This window comes from Pelobates fuscus, chromosome 13 (genome assembly GCF_036172605.1).
Source record: "Pelobates fuscus isolate aPelFus1 chromosome 13, aPelFus1.pri, whole genome shotgun sequence".
NCBI classification, from domain to species: Eukaryota; Metazoa; Chordata; class Amphibia; order Anura; family Pelobatidae; genus Pelobates; species Pelobates fuscus.
In genome coordinates, this window is record NC_086329.1 from 27,219,279 (window position 1) to 27,245,495 (window position 26,217).

Consider the following 26,217-nt stretch of genomic DNA (forward strand, 5'->3'; position numbering starts at 1 on the left):
TATAGACGGGTAATTCGTATATAGAGAATTATAGCGTGGGTGACTGTATAGTTACGCCAAAGGGCATAATATTGATTATATAGTGACTGGTGTAACAGCTGTGTGTGTACGGGAATTCCCTGAGTGTTTATTGTTATTGTGTACGTTTCACTTGGTAACCGTACCACGTGGTGCTGTTGCCAGAGGAAACGGGTGTGACTGTTGAATAGTACGCGTGTATAGTATTCGTTGTCGACGACGTTCCATTGTTAAGTATGGGTGCGTCGCAGTCAACGATTCCGGATCCCTTAGGATGTATGGTTAAGAATTTTAAAAAGGGATTCAAAGTTTGTGATTTTGGGGTAAAGATGTCTCCTGTACGTTTGGTCACTTTGTGTACTAGGGAGTGGCCTACTTTGGTTGCGGCATGGCCGCCACGTGGCAGTTTGGATCCAACTCTGGTACAGCGCTTACACGTGGCTGTATCGGGTAGGCCTGAACTTTACGGCCAGTTTCCTTATATTGACTGTTGGAGACAGGCCGTAAATGACTCGCCAAAATGGCTCCAGACATGCCACGAGGAGCAGTGTCGCCTCATGGTAGCTAGGACTTGCTCGTCCACTAGGACTGGTGTTAGGCCCATTTTGGACACGCCCCCTGAGTCCGAGATCCCTTTGCCGCCCCCTTACTTTCCGTTAAGAAGAAGTGACGCAAACGCAGGAAGTCCTGCACCCCTCCCCTCATTACCCTCATCCACTTCCGCTTCCTCCTCCAGTACAGGATCCACCCCCCCTCGTACTAAATCTCCCCTTCCGGAACCAGAATCCACCCCCATTAGAAACGAATATCCTGATTTGGCGCCACTTCAGACTTCCGGTCAAGCTTCATCTAGCTCGGCTCGAAGTGTTTTATTTACGACCTTTTCCCAAAACCGACCTCCCACATCCCCATACCCTATCTCTCCCCGACCGGAACCCATGACTGACGCCTCTCTACGTAGCCCCATCCAAACCCGACAGTTGACTGGTGCCCAACAATTAAAGCACTATCAGATGCCTCTTCGTCTGAATCCCGGGTCAGCTTATATCGATGCCGCAGGTCAAATGGCACACGCTGACCCAGTCTTCGTATATGTCCCATTTACCACAACCGATCTTTTAAACTGGAAGACCCATAATTCCTCGTATACTGAGAAACCACAAGCTATGACTGATCTGTTCACCTCAATAGTACAGACGCATAATCCGACATGGGCTGATTGCCAGCAGTTACTAATGACTTTATTTAACAATGAGGAAAGGACAAGAATAAATCAAGCAGCCATTAAAGCATTAGAGGATAGAGCCCGTGCTTTGAACCAAGCCAATCCAGCAGCATGGGCCGCGACACACTATCCCAACACCGATCCCGATTGGAACGTAAATGGTGCTGATATGGTTCAACTCAGAGCCTATAGAGACGCTATAATTGCTGGCATGAAAGCCGGAGGAAAGAAAGCCATTAACATGTCGAAGACAGTTGAGGTGATCCAGAAAAGCGATGAAGCGCCCAGTGTCTTTTATGACCGATTATTGGAGGCATACCGCTTGTATACCCCCTTTAATCCGGAAGACGCAGACAATTCCCGAATGGTTAACTCCGCCTTTGTCAGCCAAGCATACGGAGATATTAAGCGCAAGCTACAAAAGTTAGAAGGGTTTGCAGGTATGTCCATCACCCAACTAATGGAGGTAGCAAATAAGGTCTATATGAACAGGGATACAGAAAGTAAGAAAGAGGAAGAGCGCAAGATGCGTAAAAAGGCTGATATGCTAGCGGTAGCGATCGCAGGCGTAGATAAACGGGGCCCAGATAGAGGCAATAATAGATGGAGTAGGGAGCCTTTGAGTAGGGATCAATGCGCGTATTGCAAGGAAGAAGGGCATTGGAGGAACGAATGTCCGCAAAGAGAGCAGTACGAGAGAGACCAACCCAGGGCAGGCTACGGAAACTTTAGAGGTAGAGCGAGAGGTAGAGGAGGCCCCGGAGGGAGTAATGGTTATAGAGGGAGTAATGGGAACAGAGGAAGTGTTAGGGAAGACAGGTATATTCCAGCAGCGCAAAGGTCCCGCGATAGAGAAGGTAGGGACTTTGTAGGATTGGCTGACACTGTCATGGAGGACTATTGATACCGACCGGGCTCCATCCCCCTTGGTCGAGCGGAGCCTATGGTCGATGTATCAATAGGGGGGAAAAGGAGTGCGTTCATGATCGACACTGGTGCTGAACATTCAGTGGTGACTAATCTAGTTGCTCCTCCATCTGGAAGGACTATTACTGTGATAGGAGCAACTGGAAGAAGTGCTGAAAAACCGGTTCTTAAAAGTCGACTCTGTACATTGGGAGGCCACGTAGTAAAACACCAATTCCTTTATATGCCTGAATGTCCAGTCCAATTGCTGGGACGTGATATGCTATCAAAATTACAAGCGCAGATTACGTTCCTACCAAATGGAACAACATCCTTAAAGTTTAATGGACCTTCAGGTATTATGACTTTATCCGTACCAAAGGAAGAAGAGTGGCGACTTTATACAGTGTTGACTAGCCAAAACCCTAGGAGTGATGAGACATTGTTTAACATACCAGGAGTTTGGGCAGAGAACAACCCACCAGGACTGGCCCGCAATATTCCACCAATAAAAATTGAACTGAAACATGGGGTTTATCCAGTGAGCCTAAGACAATATCACATTCCGCAGAAGGCTAAGAAGAACATCCAATCCTATCTGGATAAGTTCATACGGTATGGTATCCTAAAATTCTGTACTTCCCCCTGGAACACCCCATTGCTGCCTGTTCAAAAGCCCGGTACAGATGAGTATCGACCTGTACAGGACTTAAGAGCAGTCAATGATGCGGTTGTTAGCATACATCCAGTTGTACCCAATCCATATAACCTGCTTGCTTTAATTCCGGGCGGGGCTACTTACTTCACAGTCTTAGATCTCAAAGATGCCTTCTTTTGCCTCCGAATTGCCGCAGAAAGCCAATGTATTTTCGCTTTCCAATGGGAGAACGCTGTAACGGGCTCAAAACGCCAAATGACTTGGACAAGACTGCCCCAAGGGTTTAAAAATTCACCTACCCTATTTGGTTCAGCTCTAAGTCAAGATCTACTGGATTTCGAGTCTATCCCAGGAGAATGTGTATTGTTACAATATGTAGATGACTTGTTGATAGCAGCAGTTACAAAAGAAAAATGTCAGCAAGCAACGCACGATCTACTACATATTCTCTGGAAGGCAGGATACAAGGTGTCCAGGAAGAAGGCTCAGTTGTGTTTGCCAACTGTCAAGTATCTGGGATTCCATATCTCTGAAGGTCAAAGGATTATGGGGCCAGAGAGAAAAGAAGCTGTCTGCCAAATACCAATACCCAAGAATAGAAGACAAGTGCGAGAATTCTTGGGGGCAGCAGGCTTCTGTAGGATATGGATTCCCAGCTATGCGATACTGGCAAAACCTCTGTACGCAGCCATCAAAGGTACAGAGCACGACCCCTTCTTATGGACCCAAGAACAGCAAACGGCATTTGAAGATGTGAAGAAGGCTTTGATGAGTGCCCCAGCATTAGGTCTACCTGATCACACACGACCATTCTACTTATATGTACACGAGCAAAGAAGAATGGCTGTGGGAGTATTGACACAGTACTTGGGATCATGGCAAAGACCTGTTGCCTACATGTCTAAGCAACTGGATGCAGTGGCCAGCGGACTTCCACCTTGTCTAAGAGCCGTAGCTGCAGCCGCCCTGCTAGTAGCTGAAGCCGATAAACTCACTCTGGGTCAAGAACTTTATGTACGAGTCCCACATGCAGTACAGACGTTGTTGGATTACAAAGGAAATCATTGGTTTAGTAACAGCCGTATGACCAAGTATCAAGCAATGTTGTGTGAAAACCCAAGAGTGCATTTAGAGACTGTAAACACCTTAAATCCAGCTACCCTTTTGCCGCAACCTACTGAAAGTCAACATGATTGTTTGGAAGTAATGGATGAAGTATTTTCAAGTAGACCAGATCTTCGTGATTTTCCCATCCAGAACCCCGATGTTCAATATTACACCGACGGCAGTAGTTATGTGAAAGAAGGGATCCGCTATGCAGGATATGCAGTGACAACAATAGACAAGGTGATAGAAGCTCGGCCACTGGCGAAAGGAACATCAGCACAAAAGGCAGAATTAATAGCACTAACACGAGCGTTACAATTGGCTGAAGGTTTAAGAGTAAATATCTATACGGACTCTAAGTATGCGTTTTTAACCACTCATGCCCACGGAGCTTTGTATAAAGAAAGAGGACTACTGAATTCAGAAGGCAAAGAAATCAAGTACGCAGCTGAAATCCTACAACTATTGGAAGCAGTGTGGGAGCCGAAAGAAGTCGGTATCATACATTGTCGAGCGCATCTGAGAGGAGATGGTGATGTAACCAAGGGAAATCGGATGGCAGATAGTGCAGCTAAGCGTGCTGCTGAATCAGGAAGACAGGAGTATGTGGGGCATATAGCTGCTCTTATACCAACTCCACTGTCCCAATGGACTCCAGTTTATACAGCTCAAGAAGAGGAGTGGTTAAAGACTGAACCGGGAAAGTATTTGGAGAACAAGTGGTATCAGCTAGAAGATGGAAGAATAGTCATACCAGCATCACTAGCGGTAGAAATTGTCCAAAATTATCACAACGGGACACATTCTGGGAGAGACAGTACTGAAGAATCTCTCAGGAAACATTTCTACATACCAAGATTGTCCAACTTGACTCAGGCCATTGTACGCAGATGTGTAACGTGTGCTAAGAATAATGCAAGACAAGGACCAGTAAAGCCACCAGGAGTCCAGTTTATGGGGGGACTCCCCATGTCCGATCTACAAATAGACTTTACAGTAATGCCTAAATCGGGTGGACATCGTTACCTGTTGGTAATTGTGTGCACCTATTCAGGCTGGGTAGAAGCATGTCCTACTCGTACAGAGAAAGCAGGAGAAGTTGTAAGATTCCTGCTACGAGAAATAATACCCCGATATGGACTACCCTGTTCTATAGGATCGGACAATGGTCCAGCTTTTGTTCATCAGTGCCTACAACAACTGACTCATATGCTTGGTATAAAGTGGAGGCTTCATACTGCATATAGACCCCAGAGTTCTGGTAAGGTAGAGAGAATGAATAGAACTATAAAGAACCAGTTGGCTAAAATGTGTCAGGAAACCCAACTTAAGTGGAACGTTCTCTTACCCATAGCTTTATTGCGAATCCGCAGTACCCCTACCAGAAGGATGGGCCTCTCTCCTTTTGAAATCATGTATGGGCGACCACCTCCCGTACTTGGTAACTTAAGGGGGGACTTGAGTCAGTTGGGAGAAGGAATTACCCGGCAGCAGGTTGTAGAGTTGGGTAAGACTATGGAGGAGGTACAGAAATGGGTACAAGATAGATTACCTGTGAATATTTATCCCCCTGTTCATAGTTATCATCCAGGAGACCAAGTGTGGATTAAAGAGTGGAATAATGTACCGTTAGGGCCCAAGTGGAGAGGTCCTTATGTTGTTCTTTTGTCTACCCCTACAGCGATAAAAGTAGCCGAAGTAACTCCGTGGATACATCACTCCAGGGTTAAACCAGCAGCAGTCGATTCTTGGCAAATTACAGCAGATCCAGAGAATCCCTGCAAGATCCGGTTGAAACGCACTACTCAGTCGGAGTAACGAGGAATTATTGTGGATTACAAATTTTATTGTTACAGGTGTGAGTGAGAAGGCCATAATAAAGCCTGTCCGCTTACCAACACATAGTGTATAAGCCAGGAAAGTCTCGAAGGGACACCTGTGAAGACGAGCAGAACTCCATTCCCTGCAGCCCTCACATCCTGGAAGCTGAGGTTCCATCGCACGGACGAAGACTGAGGATGACGGCGAAAGATGTGCTTTTGATTGTGTTTATTTATATGTGTTTTTATATTCAGGAAGGTAGAGGTACCGACACTCCTAGCTGTGAGGTATGCATTAAGACTACGAGAACAGGTAACCATATTTCCCAAACCCTAATTTGGCATTCACAATACGAATGTAAAGGAGAGGTATCAAGATGTAGATACCTAAATATAGACTATAGTGTGTGCCATTTAGGAGTAGGAGAACCTAAGTGCTTCAGTCCAGAGTATCAACCTCGTACAATTTGGTTGACTCTCAGGAATGGAGATCCTCAGGGGACCCTAATTAATAAGACGGTGTTAGAATCCGTACATTCTTCGGGTGTTCTGCTATTTGATGCATGTAAGGCGATATCAAGTGGTAGAAAACCGTGGAATGTATGTGGGGATCTTAGATGGGAGAGGACGTATGGGTCTAATGATAAATATATTTGTCCCAGTAGTAAAAATAAATATGTGAGTCCTAGATGCCCAAATAAAGACTATAACTTTTGTCCATATTGGTCTTGTGTGGGGTGGGCGACTTGGGGACAGACAGTAGATAAAGACATGATAGTGACTAAGTTGCCGACTAGCCCTTATTGTAAGTCTATGGAATGCAACCCAGTCCATATACTTATTAATAACCCCGACAAGTTCCTAGATAAGTATGGAAATTTATTTGGGTTTCAGATATACGGGACGGGTTTAGATCCTGGGACATTATTGTTTATAGGAATAGAGACTGATACGGTATCCTCCCAGACTCATCAAGTATACCATTCCTTTTATGAAGAGATGAGTATAGATAATAAGATCCCCCATAACGCTAAAAACCTGTTCATTGACCTAGCTGAAAGTATTGCCGGTAGTCTTAATGTTACCAACTGCTATGTGTGTGGAGGTACTAACATGGGAGACCAATGGCCTTGGGAAGCAAAGGAGGTAATGTCCGGTTCTGAGGCAGTTGACCAACTAATATCTACACAAGCCGATTATCATTTGAGTGTTAGAGGTAAATCTGAGTGGAGATTAAAGACCTCCATCATAGGTTATGTTTGCATAGCAAGGAAAGGAATAATGTATAATACTTCTGTAGGAGAATTAACTTGTCTAGGGCAAAAAGCTTATGATGATGATACTAAAAATACAACTTGGTGGTCGGCTTCAAATGTCTCAGAACCATCTAACCCGTTTGCTAGATATGCCAGTTTAAAGGATGTGTGGTTTGATTTATCCATCACATCTACCTGGAGAGCCCCAGCAAATTTGTACTGGATCTGTGGTAAGAAAGCCTATTCGGAGTTGCCACAGGACTGGGAAGGGGCATGTGTGTTGGGTATGCTCAAACCATCCTTCTTCTTGTTACCGATTGAAACAGGTGAGACTTTAGGTGTTAAAGTGTATGATGTGAATCATAGGAAGAAAAGGGGACCCTTAGAGATAGGCACCTGGGAAGATAATGAATGGCCTCCCCAGCGTATCATAGATTATTATGGGCCAGCCACGTGGGCAGAAGATGGTACCTTTGGTTATAGAACCCCAATTTATATGCTCAACCGTATTATAAGATTACAGGCGGTGGTTGAGATTATTACTAATGAGACCTCACAAGCACTCAATCTTCTAGCGAAGCATAATACCAGGATGAGGACAGCAGTGTACCAAAATAGATTAGCCTTGGATTACCTTTTGGCAGTAGAGGGAGGTGTATGTGGGAAGTTTAACCTGAGCAATTGCTGTCTTCAAATAGATGACGAAGGGCAAGCAATAGCTGAGCTTACTAGCCATATGGTTAAACTAGTGCATGTGCCTACTCAGGTATGGAAAGGGTACAATCCAAGTAGTTGGTTTGGTAGCTGGTATGAGTGGTTTGGAGGGCTTAAGGCAGTGGTAGGTGGAGTCCTACTGATTTTACTGTTGTGTCTACTCCTACCGTGTCTTATACCCTTAGTAGTTAGGTCTGTGCAAAGCCTGATAGGAAGTATAGCAGAGAGGAAGGCTGCTGCACAGATAATGGCGATATATAAGTATAAGGCTCTAGATCAAGGAGAACCAATGCAGGAAGATGAGTGTTAAAAGATTCACATCATAAGATAAGTCTGGTCTGGTTCATGGTAACCTGAGGTATATGCAAACCAAGGTTAAGTGATGCCTCAAGTAATTGTGAAATATCAGAGGCATCAAAGGGGGGAATGTGATGTAATTCCAGTAAAATACAAGTTTAGCAGGCTAAGATTGCCACAAGGCATATGTATGTATATGTGTTTGTAGTATCAGTTAGTTAATTACACGTAGCTAAGATACTGTTATCACTGTACTGACCAGGTGCAGGAATGTAAGAACTGGAATTACGCGTCCCTCTCCTTTGTATCAGATGAGCCACGTGGTTAGACCGGATGGATGAGTTTAGACTCTATTTATTAAATAGGTTAAGGGTATGTGTGGGTGTAGTTAATTGTGGGAGGAGCTACAGTGCTATATAAGGAATGTACTCTATGTATTCAGTACTCAGACTTTGCTGTATTTTGGTGACGCTAGTCCCTCTGAGTCCCGATCGGTGATCCAATAAAGAATCTCTTCCTTCCTGAAGAAACCTGTGTCCATCTCTCTGTGCTTGGCTTCCGTCAGTTTCTCCGGTATCAGTCTTACAAATAAACAAGACAACCATCATATAAGTTGTTTGCACTAGCGTGTTGCTTTTTATATTACTTATGTAAGATTCATGGCCGAATGGGTCTAAAGGTGTCTTTTGTCACTGCTGGTTGTCTAAGTCTCCATGATTTTCTTTAGCAATGATGGACATGGTCAGCGTCATTACAAAGTACAATGCCAGACAAACTTCAGAGAAACTTCTCATAGGCACATATTCATCTAAGTTGGAAAAAGAGAGACTCCCGTACATAAAGTTGAACATTTTAGCACATTAACTGTTCCATCCGGCTGTGTGCTTATACACCACGCAGGCCTTATAATTATCTCAGGCAAGGACCAAGCATTTTTCAGACAAGCTAATAATTGTTCAGCAGCATGTAAGCCTTCTTGTTCTTACAATCTACAACGCTCCCTTTATTGTCTTCAATCATCACTTTATCTCCCTTCTGGACAGCTGATGTTTCATCTTATATTTGGCCTCAACACTTCACCTCATACATAGACCATTTGAACCGCCAACTAGGGCGCTGGATGCTTGCTTGGAACTTTGAGTGCAGATCAATATGGTTTATTTCTGATAAACCCTATGGTTTTCCTAGGAACATCAGTAGCAGTACTATCTCCACCATCTTAATGAGTTGCTAACTTGTACTGCAAACCTTCAGAGTTAGCCCTCAACAAGCTTACAATGATCTTATGACAAAGGTCTTATGCATACAGTATGAAATTTCTAATTCTTAAATATAAAAAACGCAATCAACGATGCCAAAATATATATTTAGAAAAAGGAATAATACAATGATCATTTTTACTGCCTCGAGTAGTGAAATAGCAATAGTTACAAATTCACTTACATAGACTTTTTAAAGTGTTTAGGCTGTATTGCAGTTGTATGGAGTGTAAACATGATTCGATCCAGCAAGCTGTCAAAATATATGGTATATGTGTAAAATGCATATTTCGTTATCACACTTGGGTAACTATATAAACAAAAGAATTTACTGAATTATCTGACAGCACGGCTTGCACCAGACAAAAGAAAACAAGACTTCATTGGTTTGAATTATAATGGACATGAATATTTAACGGACACTGGGTCTTGTCATCATCGCTGTGCTTTAGTCACTGACAAATCCATCACGACAACAGACGCAGATCAAGACCTTGCTTATCTTCTATCAGAGAACGAGCCCTTGTCATGTTCTCAGCCATGCCTAATGGACGCGAACAAAGTCTGCTTGCCTGAGGCTCTGCTTACATTGTAAATTAATGGGGGGGGGGGGGGAGGAGAGGGGGGTGGAGGAAATGACTTACCCCTTCACTGCCATTTCCTGTAGTGTTTGCCAACATTTCTTGAAGGGCCCTGACAGATAGGGACTGCTCCAGCACAAAATTACAGATGCAAAGGTCTGGCGGAACATACTGTGGATAAAAAACAAACAACATAGGTTACTACATGTTGATATGCTTTATCTTAACAATTCAAAGGTAAAAACATTTAAAAATATCAGTACAGTAATATTATGGGTATAGGTCTTTACTACATGTATGCATTTCAAATATTAGAAGAAGACACTTCAGTGGTCAGCCAGGAAAAGCTAAGCAAGAGAATAGTGGCATCAACAAAAACATTTCACACGACTAATGTTATACAGACAACAGAAGGAAAATAAATAAACCCATTGTTGTAAATGGTGGGAAGGGTTAAAGAAACAGAAATGTCTTAAATTAAAATATTTCACAACATTTCTACCCTCATACCGGACAGAACAGTATTGTAAAGTCGATACACTGCTGTTGACATTCTAGTTTTTTCTACAAAGAAAGAGAATCATCACTCATGATCTCAATTTATAACATGCTGCCAATAGCAAGGTAGTATGCCTATTTACATACATGAATGTGTGTTTGTGAGGTACTTTAGTAAGACCCAGCAATCAAGGTGCATATCCGAACCACAATCCCTAAGTGGAGAAATGTGATTGGCTGGTAACTACAGCTTAGCCGATATCACTTCTCCATAGGAAGGACTCATGATGCTGAAGAAAAGACATTCTCTTGCATTCTCTTGCATACAATGGAACCTCATTTTCCACAGTCTATTTCCATTAGTAGCCATTTTGTTCACTAGATTAGGACTTAATCTTATTTTATTGATGTATGTTCAACTGAGCAAAAGACAAGAATTTATACCTGGTGTTCTCATTTCATCTGTATACAAAGAGCACACAAACTTCATTCCCTTTTAAAATAGTTTGTCTTCTTCTGTGTTCCCTTCACCTCACACCATCACCGTCTATTCTTCTTAACACATGTTCTTCTTGTTTTAAGTGCTTGCACTGTACGATTATACGATTATATAGTTTTGTTGAAAATGTTGATGCTATATAAATAATAATTTTAAGTTGACTCATTGAAATGAATCACTAGAATGTCAGATAATTGTGAGTAATCATTTATTTTTGATCTCTTAAAATTTCTTAAAATAACACTGCCATATAGGGTAACCTAAGTCTTTGTCAGGGTACCTGAGGCCTCTACCTCTAAGGGAGGTAGAGACTTGGTGGTTTATCCGTCCAGGCGAGCTGTTTCCTCCGTTCCTCGCGGTTCATCCAGCCACTTAAACACCGGCCGCGAGGAATCCACGTCCTTTTCTAGCAGGACGCTCAATACGTGACGTCATGACGCTATCACGAGCGACCTGTCACTCAAGTGTCCGATATCCAATCGGCACTTGTCAGAGGCGTGCTTACCATCCGGAGCCAGGGTATTTAAGCTTACTTCTCTCTTCAGCTCATTGCCCTGTCGTGGTTCTAGCTTGTCTAGTCACTCAGTGCTCTGGTATTCTAGTTTGCTCTATTTGGTTTTGACTCGGCTTGTTGTACTTCCCTGCTTCTCTGTTCTCCCTTGACCCGGCTTGTCTCTCGCTTATCTGTCTTCCCGTTCCCTCGACCTCGGCTTGTCTCTGACTATTCTCTATTACTCTCGGTACGTTAGTCCGGCCATTCTAAGGCCCGGTATACGTACCTTTCCACTCTTTGTACTCTGCGTGTTGGATCCCTGTCCCGATCCTGACATTACGACAGGGCCAATGGATCCTGCAGGTACAAACAGTCAGCTTGGTTCTTCTGATCCCAGGTTTGACGCCATGGAGCATAGGATGGATCAGATGGCTTTAGCACTACAGGCACTTTTGTCTCGTGCTAGTAACCCACCTGAGGAGACACGTACTCCTTCTATTTCTCCTGCAGTCTCAGGTCTAGAGGTAGCCACTGTAGGTGCTTCTTCCCGTATTACCCCACCAGTACGTTATGGCGGGTCACCGGAGAAGTGCCGTGGTTTTCTGAACCAGATTAGCATCCATTTCGAATTACAACCCCGCTCTTATCCTACAGATAGAGCGAAGGTTGGATTTGTTATTACTTTACTCATTGAGAAAGCTCTGAGATGGGCCAATCCTTTATGGGAGAATGATAATCCACTAGTCTATAATTATAATGCCTTTGTAGCTGCGTTTAGAAGAACTTTTGACCCTCCTGGTAGAAGGGTCAATGCAGCTAGATTACTGTTGCGCCTTAGACAGGACAATCGAACACTTGTGGACTATGCACTAGAGTTCAGGTCCTTGGCGGCAGAAGTTAAGTGGAACGAACAGGCTTATATAGATGTGTTTCTGAATGGGTTATCAGATGTAATTCTTGACGAGGTCGCTACTAGAGAACTCCCTGAGAATTTGGAGGATTTAATTTCTTTTATATCTCGTATTGATGAACGCATAAGAGAGAGGCAGAACACTCGAGATAGGACCCGTAGACCCTCCTTTAAACTAGCGCCTACCTTTCAAAATTCTGAGTTCGAGGACTTACGTATTTCTGAACCTATGCAGATAGGCAGTACTCATCTCACAGAGAGAGAGAGACAGTACAGAAGAAGGGAGGGTTTATGTATGTATTGTGGAGTCAGAGGACATTTACGCCTAAATTGTCCTAATCGTTCGGGAAACGCTCGCACCTAAGTTTCTCTAGAGGACAGGCCTTGGGTGTTTCTACTTTGTCCTCTATTCACAACTACAAAGAGTTCAGGCTTCTGTTACCCGTTTCTTTGAGGTGGGAGAAGGGAGTAGTAAAGACTATGGCACTAATCGATTCTGGAGCTGCTGAGAGCTTTATAGATCAGGGTTTTGTTGCCAAGCATGCTATCCCATCCCAGTTAAAAGAGACACCACTGGCTGTTGAGGCCATCGATGGTAGACCGTTACTTGAGCCTGTTATTTTCCATGAGACCATACCGATTAACTTAACTGTTGGCATCCTACATAAAGAGGATATATCCTTAATGCTCATTTCTTCTCCGTCTATTCCCATAGTCCTGGGGTACTCCTGGTTGAGGAGACACAACCCTATTATTAATTGGGAGTCAGGGGAGATAGTTTCGTGGGGAAAGAATTGTCAAGAAAAATGCTTGCGGAAGGTCTTACCTCCCGGATTAACTAACACATCGACTACCTCTGACAATCCTACAGAGACACAAATTCCGCCTCAGTATCTAGATTTAAAGGCAGTATTTGACAAAAAGAAAGCCGATACCTTACCCCCACACAGGTCCTTTGATTGCAAAATTAACCTACTTCCTGGTACCATGCCTCCCAGAGGTCATGTATACCCATTATCTACAAAAGAGAACTCAGTTCTAGAGGAGTATATTCACGAGAATTTAGACAAGGGATTCATCAGGAGGTCCTCCTCCCCTGCCGGGGCTGGATTTTTTTTTGTTAAAAAGAAAGATGGTTCTTTGAGACCTTGTATTGATTATCGAGGCTTGAATAAGATAACCATTAAAAATGCCTACCCGATTCCCTTGATCACCGAACTCTTCGATCGTTTGAAGGGCTCTACAATTTTCACCAAGTTAGACCTCAGAGGGGCATATAACTTGGTGAGAATCCAGCAGGGACATGAGTGGATGACGGCATTCAATACTCGATATGGTCACTATGAATATACTGTTATGCCTTTTGGGTTATGCAATGCGCCAGCTGTATTCCAGGATCTGATAAATGAGGTTCTTAGGGAATTTCAGCAAGATTGCGTCATTGTATACCTAGATGATATACTCATTCATTCTAGTGAGATTGAGACTCATCACAAGCAAGTCAGGAGGGTTTTGCACAAGCTTCTCCAGCATGGCTTGTACTGCAAGTTGGAGAAATGTAGCTTTGATCAAACCCAGGTAACCTTTCTCGGCTATGTGATCTCTGGGGAGGGATTTAAGATGGATCCGGATAAGCTCCAATCCATTCTAGAGTGGCCTTTACCCAAAGGTCTTAAAGCCGTACAGAGATTTATTGGTTTTTCTAATTATTATAGGCGCTTTATTAAGGGCTATTCTTCCATTATCGCACCTATCACTAATATGACCAAACAGGGGGCTGATACTAAGAATTGGACTACTGAAGCTCTCCTTGCGTTCAAAACTCTCAAGGAGCTTTTCGCTTCCGCTCCAATTTTAGTTCACCCCGACACTTCTCTGCCTTTTCTACTTGAGGTAGACGCATCAGAGACTGGTTTAGGTGCTGTCCTATCTCAAAGGTTGGGGGTTGATAAACCATTACATCCATGTGGATTTTTCTCTAAAAAATTGACCGGTACTGAAAGCAGATATGACATTGGTGACAGAGAATTACTAGCGGTTATCAAGGCTTTGAAAGAGTGGAGACATTTATTGGAAGGTACATTACATCCTGTTACCATTCTAACTGACCACAAAAATTTGTCTTATATCGGAGAGGCTAAGCGGTTGTCCTCCAGGCAGGCTCGTTGGTCGTTGTTTCTTACCCATTTCAATTACGTTCTGACTTACAGACCTGGGTCAAAGAATTCTAAAGCCGATGCGCTATCTCGCCAATATGAGCCCTCTGCTTCAGTTGAACCACTTATGTCCTCCATTGTACCCAAATGCAATATTATTGCTAATACCAGTCTCAAAATTCATTCTCCGCTACTTGACCAGATCTTGAAGTCACAACATCTAGCTCCCGGAAACACTCCTGAGGGAAGAAACTTTGTTCCTCCTGAACTTCAACTGGAGCTCTTACAATGTTTTCACGAAAGTAAAATAGCTGGTCATCCTGGTATTCGCAAGACATACTCTTTGATATCCAAGGATTTCTGGTGGTCTTCACTTCGAAAAGATATTGAGGAGTTCGTCGCAGCTTGTGAAACTTGTGCCAAGACTAAACTACCTCATGCATCTCCATGTGGCCTGTTACACCCCTTGGACATTCCTGAGAAACCTTGGTCCTGTTTGTCCATAGACTTTATCGTTGATTTGCCTGCTTCCAAGAGACAGACTGTTATTCTCACGGTGGTGGATAGATTTACTAAGATGGCCCATTTCGTGCCATTACCTAAACTTCCGACTTCTCCTGAATTGGCGGAGATTTTTGCAAGAGAGGTTTTTCGCCTACATGGGATTCCTTCGGAGATTGTTTCTGATAGAGGCTCTCAATTTGTCTCACGTTTCTGGAGATCCTTTTGTTCTCAAATGGGCATCAAATTGAACTTCTCCTCGGCCTATCACCCTCAGTCTAACGGAGCTGCTGAACGTACCAATCAAAAGATCGAACAGTATCTGCGTTGCTTTGTTTCCGAACACCAGGACGATTGGGTCGGTCTGATTCCTTGGGCGGAGTTCGCACACAATAACCTTGTTTGCGATTCAACTCGCTCTAGCCCTTTCTTCATGAACTATGGCTTTCATCCTTCGATTTTTCCTTCGGTTTCCTCTTCTCAGGGGATACCGTCGGTTGATGATCATGTCGCCAACCTGAAGAAATTATGGGATCAGACTCGGCAAATTCTGTTACATAGTTCCTCGTTGTTCAAGAAACACGCTGACAAGCATAGAAGAGCGGCTCCTGTTTTTGTTCCTGGGGATAGGGTATGGTTAAGTACTAAGAATATTCGACTAAAAGTTCCATCTATGAAATTTGCTCCTCGCTACATAGGTCCTTACAGGGTTCTCACTCGTATCAATCCGGTTGCGTATCGCCTTGCTCTGCCACCTGCCTTACGCATTCCTAACTCTTTTCATGTCTCCTTGTTGAAACCTCTTATTTGCAACAAATTCTCCTCTAAGGTCTCCTCGCCTCGTCCTGTTCAGGTGGAGGGTCGGGAGGAGTACGAGGTCAGCTCCATCGTTGATTCCAGAATTTCAAGGGGAAAATTGCAATATCTGGTCAACTGGAGGGGATATGGTCCTGAGGAGAGGAGTTGGGTACCTCAGGAGGACGTTCATGCTTCTCGCCTTCGCAGAGCATTTCACCTCCGCTTCCCATCTCGCCCCGGTTCCTTCCGCCCGGTGGGCGTATCTGAGAGGGGGGGTACTGTCAGGGTACCTGAGGCCTCTACCTCTAAGGGAGGTAGAGACTTGGTGGTTTATCCGTCCAGGCGAGCTGTTTCCTCCGTTCCTCGCGGTTCATCCAGCCACTTAAACACCGGCCGCGAGGAATCCACGTCCTTTTCTAGCAGGACGCTCAATACGTGACGTCATGACGCTATCACGAGCGACCTGTCACTCAAGTGTCCGATATCCAATCGGCACTTGTCAGAGGCGTGCTTACCATCCGGAGCCAGGGTATTTAAGCTTACTTCTCTCTTCAGCTCATTGCCCTGTCGTGGTTCTAGCTTGTCTAGTCACTCAGTGCTCTGGTATTCTAGTTTGCTCTATTTGGTTTTGACTCGGCTTGTTGTACTTCCCTGCTTCTCTGTTCTCCCTTGACCCGGCTTGTCTCTCGCTTATCTGTCTTCCCGTTCCCTCGACCTCGGCTTGTCTCTGACTATTCTCTATTACTCTCGGTACGTTAGTCCGGCCATTCTAAGGCCCGGTATACGTACCTTTCCACTCTTTGTACTCTGCGTGTTGGATCCCTGTCCCGATCCTGACAGTCTTACATTTTGTGTAAAATGGGTGATTTAGATTGCAGGCTCTTTGCTTGGAGTACCCTTTTAGAAACTTAACTGTGCATACATAAATAGTATGTATGAAAATGATCAGTCTAAGCACCACAATGACACATGACAAAGCTAATTGTATGATACAAAGCATCTGTGGTATGATTTCCTTCTGGTCTACAACAGTTTGACATATACAAGGGGGACGGTGCCCACAGACATTCTCAATATTGGTTATAGTTGGTGTAGTTTTACATCACGAAGATTGCCATCTATTTAATGTATCTGCTTGAAGTATGAATCCATGTAGTTGGCAGCACAATAATATTGATCCTACAATTCACACAATATTTTTCCTTATTTGTTATGGTGACCAGCCTTTTCCAATAATTCATTTAAAGGGACACTTTAAGCACCATAACGATTACTGCCTGCTTTCTATCTACACAATATTGTTCCTCCTTTGTTATAGCAGCCGGTCTTTTCCAACAATTTATTTAAAGCATGACGCTAAGCAGCCTGTTGTAGTGGTAATGGTTCCAGGAGTCCCACGATGCCATCCTGCTGTTAAAAGCCAAAAAGTTTTCAAACAGTTTGACACTTACCTGTGTCCTCCAGATGTGCAGTTCCTCTTCACAGATATCACTAAAGCTGAAATTACACTTCCACATTGGATATATAATATTTATCCAATTGGATGGAATTCGTTGAAATTCAGAGGCCAGTACTGGTTGTGTTTTGCCTCTTTAAATGGACCGATGGGAATAGATTGTTACCATAGCAAAGGAAGAAGATAATTAGGCAGCATTGGATATTGCACTCACATTGCAAACTGCTTCTAATATTGGAGAAGGTGAGTGACATTCACACAACAGACACAATAGGAAGCCAGTGTCAACTGCTTTGAGAGAGCCATGAGAATTTCTTCTGCTTATAGATATGATGTTTTACCCAAAAAGTAATATATTTCATGTGGAACACAAAATCTGTTTCTATGAGAGGCCTTAGAATAGCTGGACTTGATGCTACGTACTACGAATAGTACAGGACAAGTCAAGGTCAGGGTTACAGAAGACAGAATAAACTAGAGAATAGCATAAGGTCAAAGACAAAAGACGGCAGAATAGTCAAGGAATGGTTAGGTCAGATAAGTCAGATACAACAAACGGATACACGCTCTCGGATTTAATCAAACAATTGTAAACCACAACAGGGCACCATAGACATGAGCCAGAGAGTTTAAATAATCCGAGGAGGGCAAGGATTGGTCAGAATTTACCATGTGACACCAAAAGGTGCACGCACATTGATGACGTAACAGCGCACACATGTCTGCGTCACAAACGTCAATTTGGGAGTTGGGGCCTTTATGTGGCCAGACGCAGTGGCCACCATTAATCCGAATGCCAGTTTGACCAGAGAATGTAGGGCATGTAGAGCAGAGGCAGCCCCACGGTAAGTATAGGAGTGAGGTCTGCCCTGAGCTGACAGCTCTGATTGGACTTGGCCACGCGTGAGTGTTGCTGTGTTTTCTAAGAGACACAGAAGGGGGTGTTAGAGACACAAAAGGGGTTAAAAGACAGGGAGAGGTAAGACAGTACACTAAGGGATGGTAAGACATGCAAAAGGCAGGTGGGTAGGGGACAAACTAGAGGTTAAGAGATTACAAAATGGTGGTAAAGAGATGCAAAATTGGGAATACGTGTTACATAAGAGGGATACAATAAAAACAATAGGGAAAAGAAACACAAAATGGGGGGTAGATACATTAAAGGGGCAAAAGGATGCGTAACAGCGTCATAAGGTGGGGTTAAGAGAGACACATGTGAAGATGCACTTTGGTCAATGCAAAATGTAACTTAGCCTGTGTAGCCAAAATTCCTTGCACTAGCTCAGTGATTGGGGGAAGAGTGCTGGGAACTAACCTGCTTTAGTGGGGTTCTTAAAAACATATGCTGATGCTGTAAATCTGCATTATTGTCTCCCTTCATAATTGTTACAAAGTTATGGGACCTATTGCACTACATTTATTAATTTTATGGCCACTAGCAGGGCCTATTTATTTAGTTTTTCAGAGGATTCTAGAATAGTTCAGAAATGATTTCCCTTATTAATATGAATTTATTTTTCCACCTAATGAGGCATAAACAATAATAGGGTGAATTTCAGCTAAATTGTTGAATATGCAACCTTACTAATAATTTTTCTTAGTCATGGCCGGCGCTTCCTATAGGCAGACTTGGTGGTCTCCTAGGGCGCTGTGTGAGAGGGGGTACCCGCAGGGGCTGTAATTCAGGCTGAATCCCCCACAAGATTATGCTGCCAGTGTTTACTCACGGAGAACACAGAGACCCCGCTCCACCTGTGATAGAGCTGCTGGCGCCCTCCCCTCACTGCTGCAGCCCTCCTCCTTGTAGTTCAGCCAGATAAAATGCTTTCATCAAAGCATAGGGGTTACGATCGTAACCCCACCTCTGCACGCCCACAAACTCTTAACTCCACCCATCCAGCAAATAACCCTGCCTTTCCCTGCTCTAAACATTCTAACTCCACTCCCCGCCTGCCTCAAACCCCTCCTGCCAAGTCAATGCCTCTAGAAGTCGTTTGAAGAGGAGGGCAGTGGGACGGAGAACGTTTCTGTGCTACTCCCCCTGTCCTGTTCCTGGTGGCAGGGAATACAGAAAGACTGGACGCATGGCACAGAACTGGTACCACACGGATTGACTGACTGTGCTGCTTCCAGTGCCCCTAGCCCCCACCTGAGTATGTGAGGGAAGGAGGGCAGATTGCTGTGTGTGTGTGTGTGTGTGTATATATATATATATATATATATATATATATATATATATACACAGGGAGTGCAGAATTATTAGGCAAGTTGTATTTTTGAGGATTAATTTTATTATTGAACAACAACCATGTTCTCAATGAACCCAAAAAACTCATTAATATCAAAGCTGAATATTTTTGGAAGTAGTTTTTAGTTTGTTTTTAGTTTTAGCTATTTTAGGGGGATATCTGTGTGTGCAGGTGACTATTACTGTGCATAATTATTAGGCAACTTAACAAAAAACAAATATATACCCATTTCAATTATTTATTTTTACCAGTGAAACCAATATAACATCTCAACATTCACAAATATACATTTCTGACATTCAAAAACAAAACAAAAACAAATCAGTGACGAATATAGCCACCTTTCTTTGCAAGGACACTCAAAAGCCTGCCATCCATGGATTCTGTCAGTGTTCTGTTCACCATCAACATTGCGTGCAGCAGCAACCACAGCCTCCCAGACACTGTTCAGAGAGGTGTACTGTTTTCCCTCCTTGTAAATCTCACATTTGATGATGGACCACAGGTTCTCAATGGGGTTCAGATCAGGTGAACAAGGAGGCCATGTCATTAGATTTTCTTCTTTTATACCCTTTCTTGCCAGCCACGCTGTGGAGTACTTGGACGCGTGTGATGGAGCATTGTCCTGCATGAAAATCATGTTTTTCTTGAAGGATGCAGACTTCTTCCTGTACCACTGCTTGAAGAAGGTGTCTTCCAGAAACTGGCAGTAGGACTGGGAGTTGAGCTTGACTCCATCCTCAACCCGAAAAGGCCCCACAAGCTCATCTTTGATGATACCAGCCCAAACCAGTACTCCACCTCCACCTTGCTGGCGTCTGAGTCGGACTGGCGCTCTCTGCCCTTTACCAATCCAGCCATGGGCCCATCCATCTGGCCCATCAAGACTCACTCTCATTTCATCAGTCCATAAAACCTTAGAAAAATCAGTCTTGAGATATTTCTTGGCCCAGTCTTGACGTTTCAGCTTCTGTGTCTTGTTCAGTGGTGGTCGTCTTTCAGCCTTTCTTACCTTGGCCATGTCTCTGAGTATTGCACACCTTGTGCTTTTGGGCACTCCAGTGATGTTGCAGCTCTGAAATATGGCCAAACTGGTGGCAAGTGGCATCTTGGCAGCTGCACACTTGACTTTTCTCAGTTCATGGGCAGTTATTTTGCGCCTTGATCTTTCCACACGCTTCTTGAGACCCTGTTAACTATTTTGAATTAAACGCTTGATTGTTCGATGATCACGCTTCAGAAGCTTTGCAATTTTAAGAGTGCTGCATCCCTCTGCAAGATATCTCACTATTTTTGACTTTTGTGAGCCTGTCAAGTCCTTCTTTTGACCCATTTTGCCAAAGGAAAGGAAGTTGCCTAATAATTATGCACACCTGATATAGGGTGTTGATGTCATTAGACCACACCCCTTCTCATTACAGAGATGCACATCACCTAATATGCTTAATTGGTAGTAGGCTTTCGAGCCTATACAGCTTGGAGTAAGACAACATGCATAAAGAGGATGATGTGGTCAAAATACTAATTTGCCTAATAATTCTGCACTCCCTGTATATATGTATATATATATATATATATATATATACTAGGCAATGTCTGAGTATTTATTAGGCACACTAAATCGACCCGCTACCTGCACAGATGCTCCCGTTCAGCTGAACGCTGCTGGATGAAGTCCCACGCCTTGTCAGACTTCCTCCATTATAAATTAATTTTGTTTTCATATACCACAGCCCTAACCCAGGCGTCTCTTTAATACCTTTAACTCTCTCCTTCGCCCACCTCAAGCCACCCCTCAAACTGACCTTTCAGCAGATAGCCTTGCATGCTACTTTACCGACAAGATTAAACAGTTAAGGAAAGAATTCTCCCCCCTTTGCTCCTCACTCTCGCAACCACACAAGGACCGTACCTACCCTAGAGGCCTTCTCCCCAGCTACAGAACAGGAGGTGGCTTCGCTTCTCCTCTCCTCTTGTCCCAACACCTGTCCGCTTGATCTAGTACCTTCCCACCTTATCAGATCTCTCTCCCCTTGTCTTGTACTATCCTTAACACACACCCTAAACTGCTCTCTTTCATCTGGTGTTGTCCCTGCTCCCCTTAAGCACTCTATTGTCATAAACATCCTAAAAAAGCCATGCCTGAACCCATCTTCCCCTTTCAATTATTGTCCCATATCCCTGCTTCCCTTTTCCTCAAAACCTCTAGAAAGACTCTAGTTAATTCGTATGACTCACTATCTAATTCCAACTCCCTCCTCGATCTTCTTCAATCTGGCTTTCGCCCCCTCCACTCTACTGAGACTGCTCCTATTAAAGTTACAAAGGACCTAATCACAGCTAAATCCAAAGGCCATTACTCCATACTAATTCTTCTTGACCTCTCTGCTGCCTTTGACACTGTTGATCATGTCCTCCTTCTCCAAGCTCTTTAATCCCTTGGTCTCTGTGACACTGTCCTCTCATGGTTTTCCTCCTATCTCTCCCAACGTTCGTTCTGTGTCTCCTTTTGCAATGGCACCTCCTCCTCTTGCCCTGTCTCTGTTGGAGTCCCCCAAGGATCCGTTCTTGATCCCCTTCTGTTCTCTCTTTATACTGCCTCTCTTGGCAAACTCATTAACTCCTTTGGATTCCGCTACCATCTGAATGCCGACGACACCCAGATAGATCTCACCTCCCCTGATCTCTCCCCCGTGGTCCTGCAACGTGTCACTGCTCGCCTTTCTTCAATTTCTGATTGGATGTTCTCCCGCTTTCTGAAATTAATCTCTCTAAAACTGAGCTTCTTATTCCCCCTCATAATGCTGATCCTCCTCCTTAGCTTTCCCTGCAAGTTGATGGTGCAAGCTCATTGTCTTGGTGTTATTTTTGATCCTGACCTCACCTGTGCGCCACATATCCAGTATGTTACTAAAACCTGCCGATTCCACCTTAAAAATATTGCCCGCATCCGCCCCTTTCTCATGCAAGATGCTGCCAAGGAGCTTGTTCATGCTCTGATAATCTCTTGCGTGGATTGCTTTAATTCTCTCCTAGTTGGTCACCCCAAAAGCCGAACTGCCTTGCTATAATTGGCAATGATCCTTACACAGACTTCCTGTATCCTATAGATGTCAATTCAAAATACTAGCTCTTACCTATAAAGCTCTAACCAACTCTAGCCCCTCTTACATTTCTTCCCTGATTCATAGATATGCCCTTGTTGGTCTCTCCGCTCTGTCGGTGACCTTCTCTCTGCACCCATACTGCTAACTCCCTTCTTTCGGAACAGCCTGCCTACCCCCATTAGACTCTCCCCTAGTCTTCAATTGTTTAAGAAGTCCCTGTCACCCTTGCTGCCCTGTTGTGTATTCGTACCCCACCTCATCTAGACTGTAAGCTCGTTTGAGCAGGTTCCTCATCTACCTATTGTTCCTGTGTCACTGAGTAATTGTCTCATTTATTTTAAATTTGCCCCCCTTTCATAATATTGTAAAGCGCTGTGGAATCAGTCAATAATAATGTTAGAGAGGATAACTCCCACAAAGTATGTTACACAACATAGTCTCCTCTAAAATAGGGCAAGTAGCTGTATGTCAATTTTGTAATGTTAATTTGAATAAAAGAAATATGCTTTTAAAAGTCATCTGAAAGACAGCTTTTATCATTTCATTTCATTAGAGCAATCCTTTTTTGAAGCAATTTTAAACCTTAAAGTAGAAATAAATTGTCTTCATTGTTGGTGACCTCTAGAATCACATGAGTGCTTATCAGTAATAAGATTGGAGACATCTAAAAAAAATGGTATCACCTATGGAAGCTCATTTTATCTTTCAATTATACAAATTGCTGTGCTTTATATTTTTTCATGCTTGGCTTTTTTAAATTAGATTCTGCAAAACGCACACATATATATGCATCAAATAGATTGCGGCCAGGCCAAAAACACAGTACAACTCCCCAGTGCAAATACACAATGGGGGGAGGGGGGGGCGGGGGGGAGGGGAAGGAGGAGGAGAGGAGAGGAGAGGAGAGAGAGAGAGTTTTGTATATTTAATCTTTTTTAATTACCTGAATTTAATTGCACTGCCAATAATCACAAAAAAAAAGGTGGCAAGTAAAGGGTGAGGGATTAAAAGGAAAAAATAAATAAGAAATCATTGACAATATAGTAGTATGCCACAAAATCATAAAGCGTCAGCATTATTTGCTAATTAAGCAACAAATAAAAAAGGCATGTTCCTAAAGCATAATTGTTTTAAATAGTACTCAAAGAAAATGGAACAAAAAACTACAGTACGATAACAGAAGCATTAGACTGACATGGTGTCTTTAATGGAAGATGGTGTGCTAGCACATTGGATTCTGTTTAACTCAATGGTATGATTGTAAGACGGTCCTCTCAAGCGGACATTGTGCCAATGTCTGGCCCTTTGCGTGACCTGAAATCAAATCCAACCTATCATTCATTACACGCATCAGGCTCGGAAACATGCCAGCTTGAGGTGTGGTTATTACTGAGATACAGAGGAGGACAAGATTGGCAGCAGTAAACACCTTATCCATCTTGGTATAAATGTCACAGACGCTTGTCAATAAATAATAAATTAAAAAACACAGCCTGAACCTATTATAGTGTGTCACAAAGTTAAAATGTTTCATTGATGCATCCAAAAAAATTAAAGATCTCTTTATGTTACTCTTAAAGTAATAGGAGTGAAACCTTTCTTAGTAAAACTATAAATGCAGTTATTTACAATGTTAGGAGGTTTGACAGGGGTTGGGGACATAAATGTTCTCCTTAAAAGCTCTGGATGGGATTCCAAGCTGATTGCATGGTCAGGCCCGATCATTAAGAGTAAAAGTAACACTTTCCCTGCACTAGTTACAGTAGCACGGCTTAGCATTCAGTGATATCTCCAGAATAGCACCCTTCTCTGCCAAGCCTCAGCAATGAAATTAACATGTGGCTGATGGTAGTATGAGGAAGGAAAGGTGGAGACATGATATATCATATCCCCTCTCCCCACTGCAGCCAGCCAGCCACCAGTTATTTCAGTGTTGAGATTTAACAGAGAACATCACCGTGCTGGAGTGCACACTCACATCACAACCACACTATTAAAGTTCAGAGATCCTTTCATCATCTTCTGATACGAGAAAAGCAGAGTTAAAATGACTATACATGTCAAGGCTCAAAAAATAATTATTATTCCACCACAGAACTCCCCTATTGTCAGGATTACAAGTTGATCAAGCATGCAGAACTGTGTCACACCTAGAACTAAGGATAACGTATAACCGGACCGTAGAATGGCCGGACTTAACATATCCAAGAATAGTCAAAATATTTGCTGCGTTCAGGAACACAGAATCAGACACAACGATGAGGGAAAGCCAAAAGTCAAGGATACCAAAATTTAGGGAAGTCAAAAAGAAGCCAAAGTCAAATACGAGAAAATCAAGATCAGGAACGCACTCTCGGATTACCATCAGGATTAAACCACGACAGGGCAATGAGCAAAAGGAAAATTGGGTTTAAATACCCCTCCTGTGGATCCGATTGGCCGTAACTGGACTTTGACCCCAAAAGCAATTACCAGGTTTCCATGTGCATGATTGCTGCTCGGCACAACTTTTCCTGCCAGGATGGTAATGCTGCTCGGCACAACTTTTCCTGTCAGGGCGGTAATGCTGCTCAGCACAATTTTTCCTGTCAGGACAGTAAATGCCATTAGCCACATTTTTATGTACGGATGAATAAGTGACACCTATACAGTTAGGGTGCCTATGGATGCCATATGGATAAAAAGCTTCATGTGGGTGCTGTATGTAACATAGGTTATGCGGTTGCTGTACGTGTTGTAATAAAGTCTGCTATGGGTCCAATATATCCAGTGCCATGCAGGTGCTGTATGCTGTATTGGCTGATATCGCTGCTTTGTGTGTTATGTTAGGGATGTAATGTGAATTTGTGAAATGGTGGGTGAAGCTGGGGTAATACATGCCATTCAAAATCTGACTCCTGAGATGTAGGACCAGATTAGACTGTGACAAACTCTTACTTAGGGGCTCACCTTTCACACTTAGGGATGTATGTGATTATTGTGATTTCTGTCAAAATGTGATCCATGGAACATGTTAGGATTTAGTGTTGGGAATAAGGTGTGCTTTTAGGAGGGGCTCTAGTTAAACTGTATATAGGTGAAGCCATGAAAATTACCCTTGGACTGAAGACCCAAATCTAGCTACAACCTGGTTGAAAGGGAAAAAAAACCTGGGTGGTTATTAACGGGCAGAGCATTAGAGGTTAAAATCTATTTATCACTTTCCCTCACATTACAACTATATAAGCATTTAAACCCACAGTGATACCCATTGCTTTCTACCACTTCAACACAGCTGTAGGGCACAGTAGATAAACTTTGGCTTTCGGTCTAAATTACTGAAGGGAAGCCTGTAATTCTCCTGTTGGTAGACTTATTGGGGAACAAAGGCCTCAATATGATTTGGATAGAATACAAACCATATCAAGCTAAGCTAGTTTATAACCCATGTTGAAGCCAACCAATCTCTGCAATTCAACGACTGCTAGAAAGCTTTAGTGTGCTCATATATGATGCAGATACTATGTGCTTAGTGTCTCAAGACTCATGCTAAAATAAAACTCAATACTTTGTGCCATGCACTGTTTGCCATGCTATTTAATCTCATCCTAAAAGACACATTACAGACCTGTGGTTTCAGGAAGGATGCTTCCATTCACAAAATTCTAATTTAGTGCAATCTAATAGCACTTGACTGCTTGCCAGATAGGATACAAAATGTCAAAACATA

General features: G+C 43.2%; 1 protein-coding gene across 4 annotated transcripts in view; it reads right to left on the bottom strand.

The window, feature by feature from the left end:
* The window catches only part of RYR3 (ryanodine receptor 3), a 477,900-nt gene that overhangs the window by 332,737 nt on the left and 118,946 nt on the right, over positions 1 to 26,217 (bottom strand). For all 4 annotated transcript variants that reach the window (XM_063439165.1, XM_063439168.1, XM_063439167.1 and 1 more), the window contains exon 3: positions 9,905 to 10,012. In XM_063439165.1, coding sequence (XP_063295235.1) covers positions 9,905 to 10,012 — 108 coding nt within the window. The remainder of the gene's footprint in view (positions 1 to 9,904; positions 10,013 to 26,217) is intronic.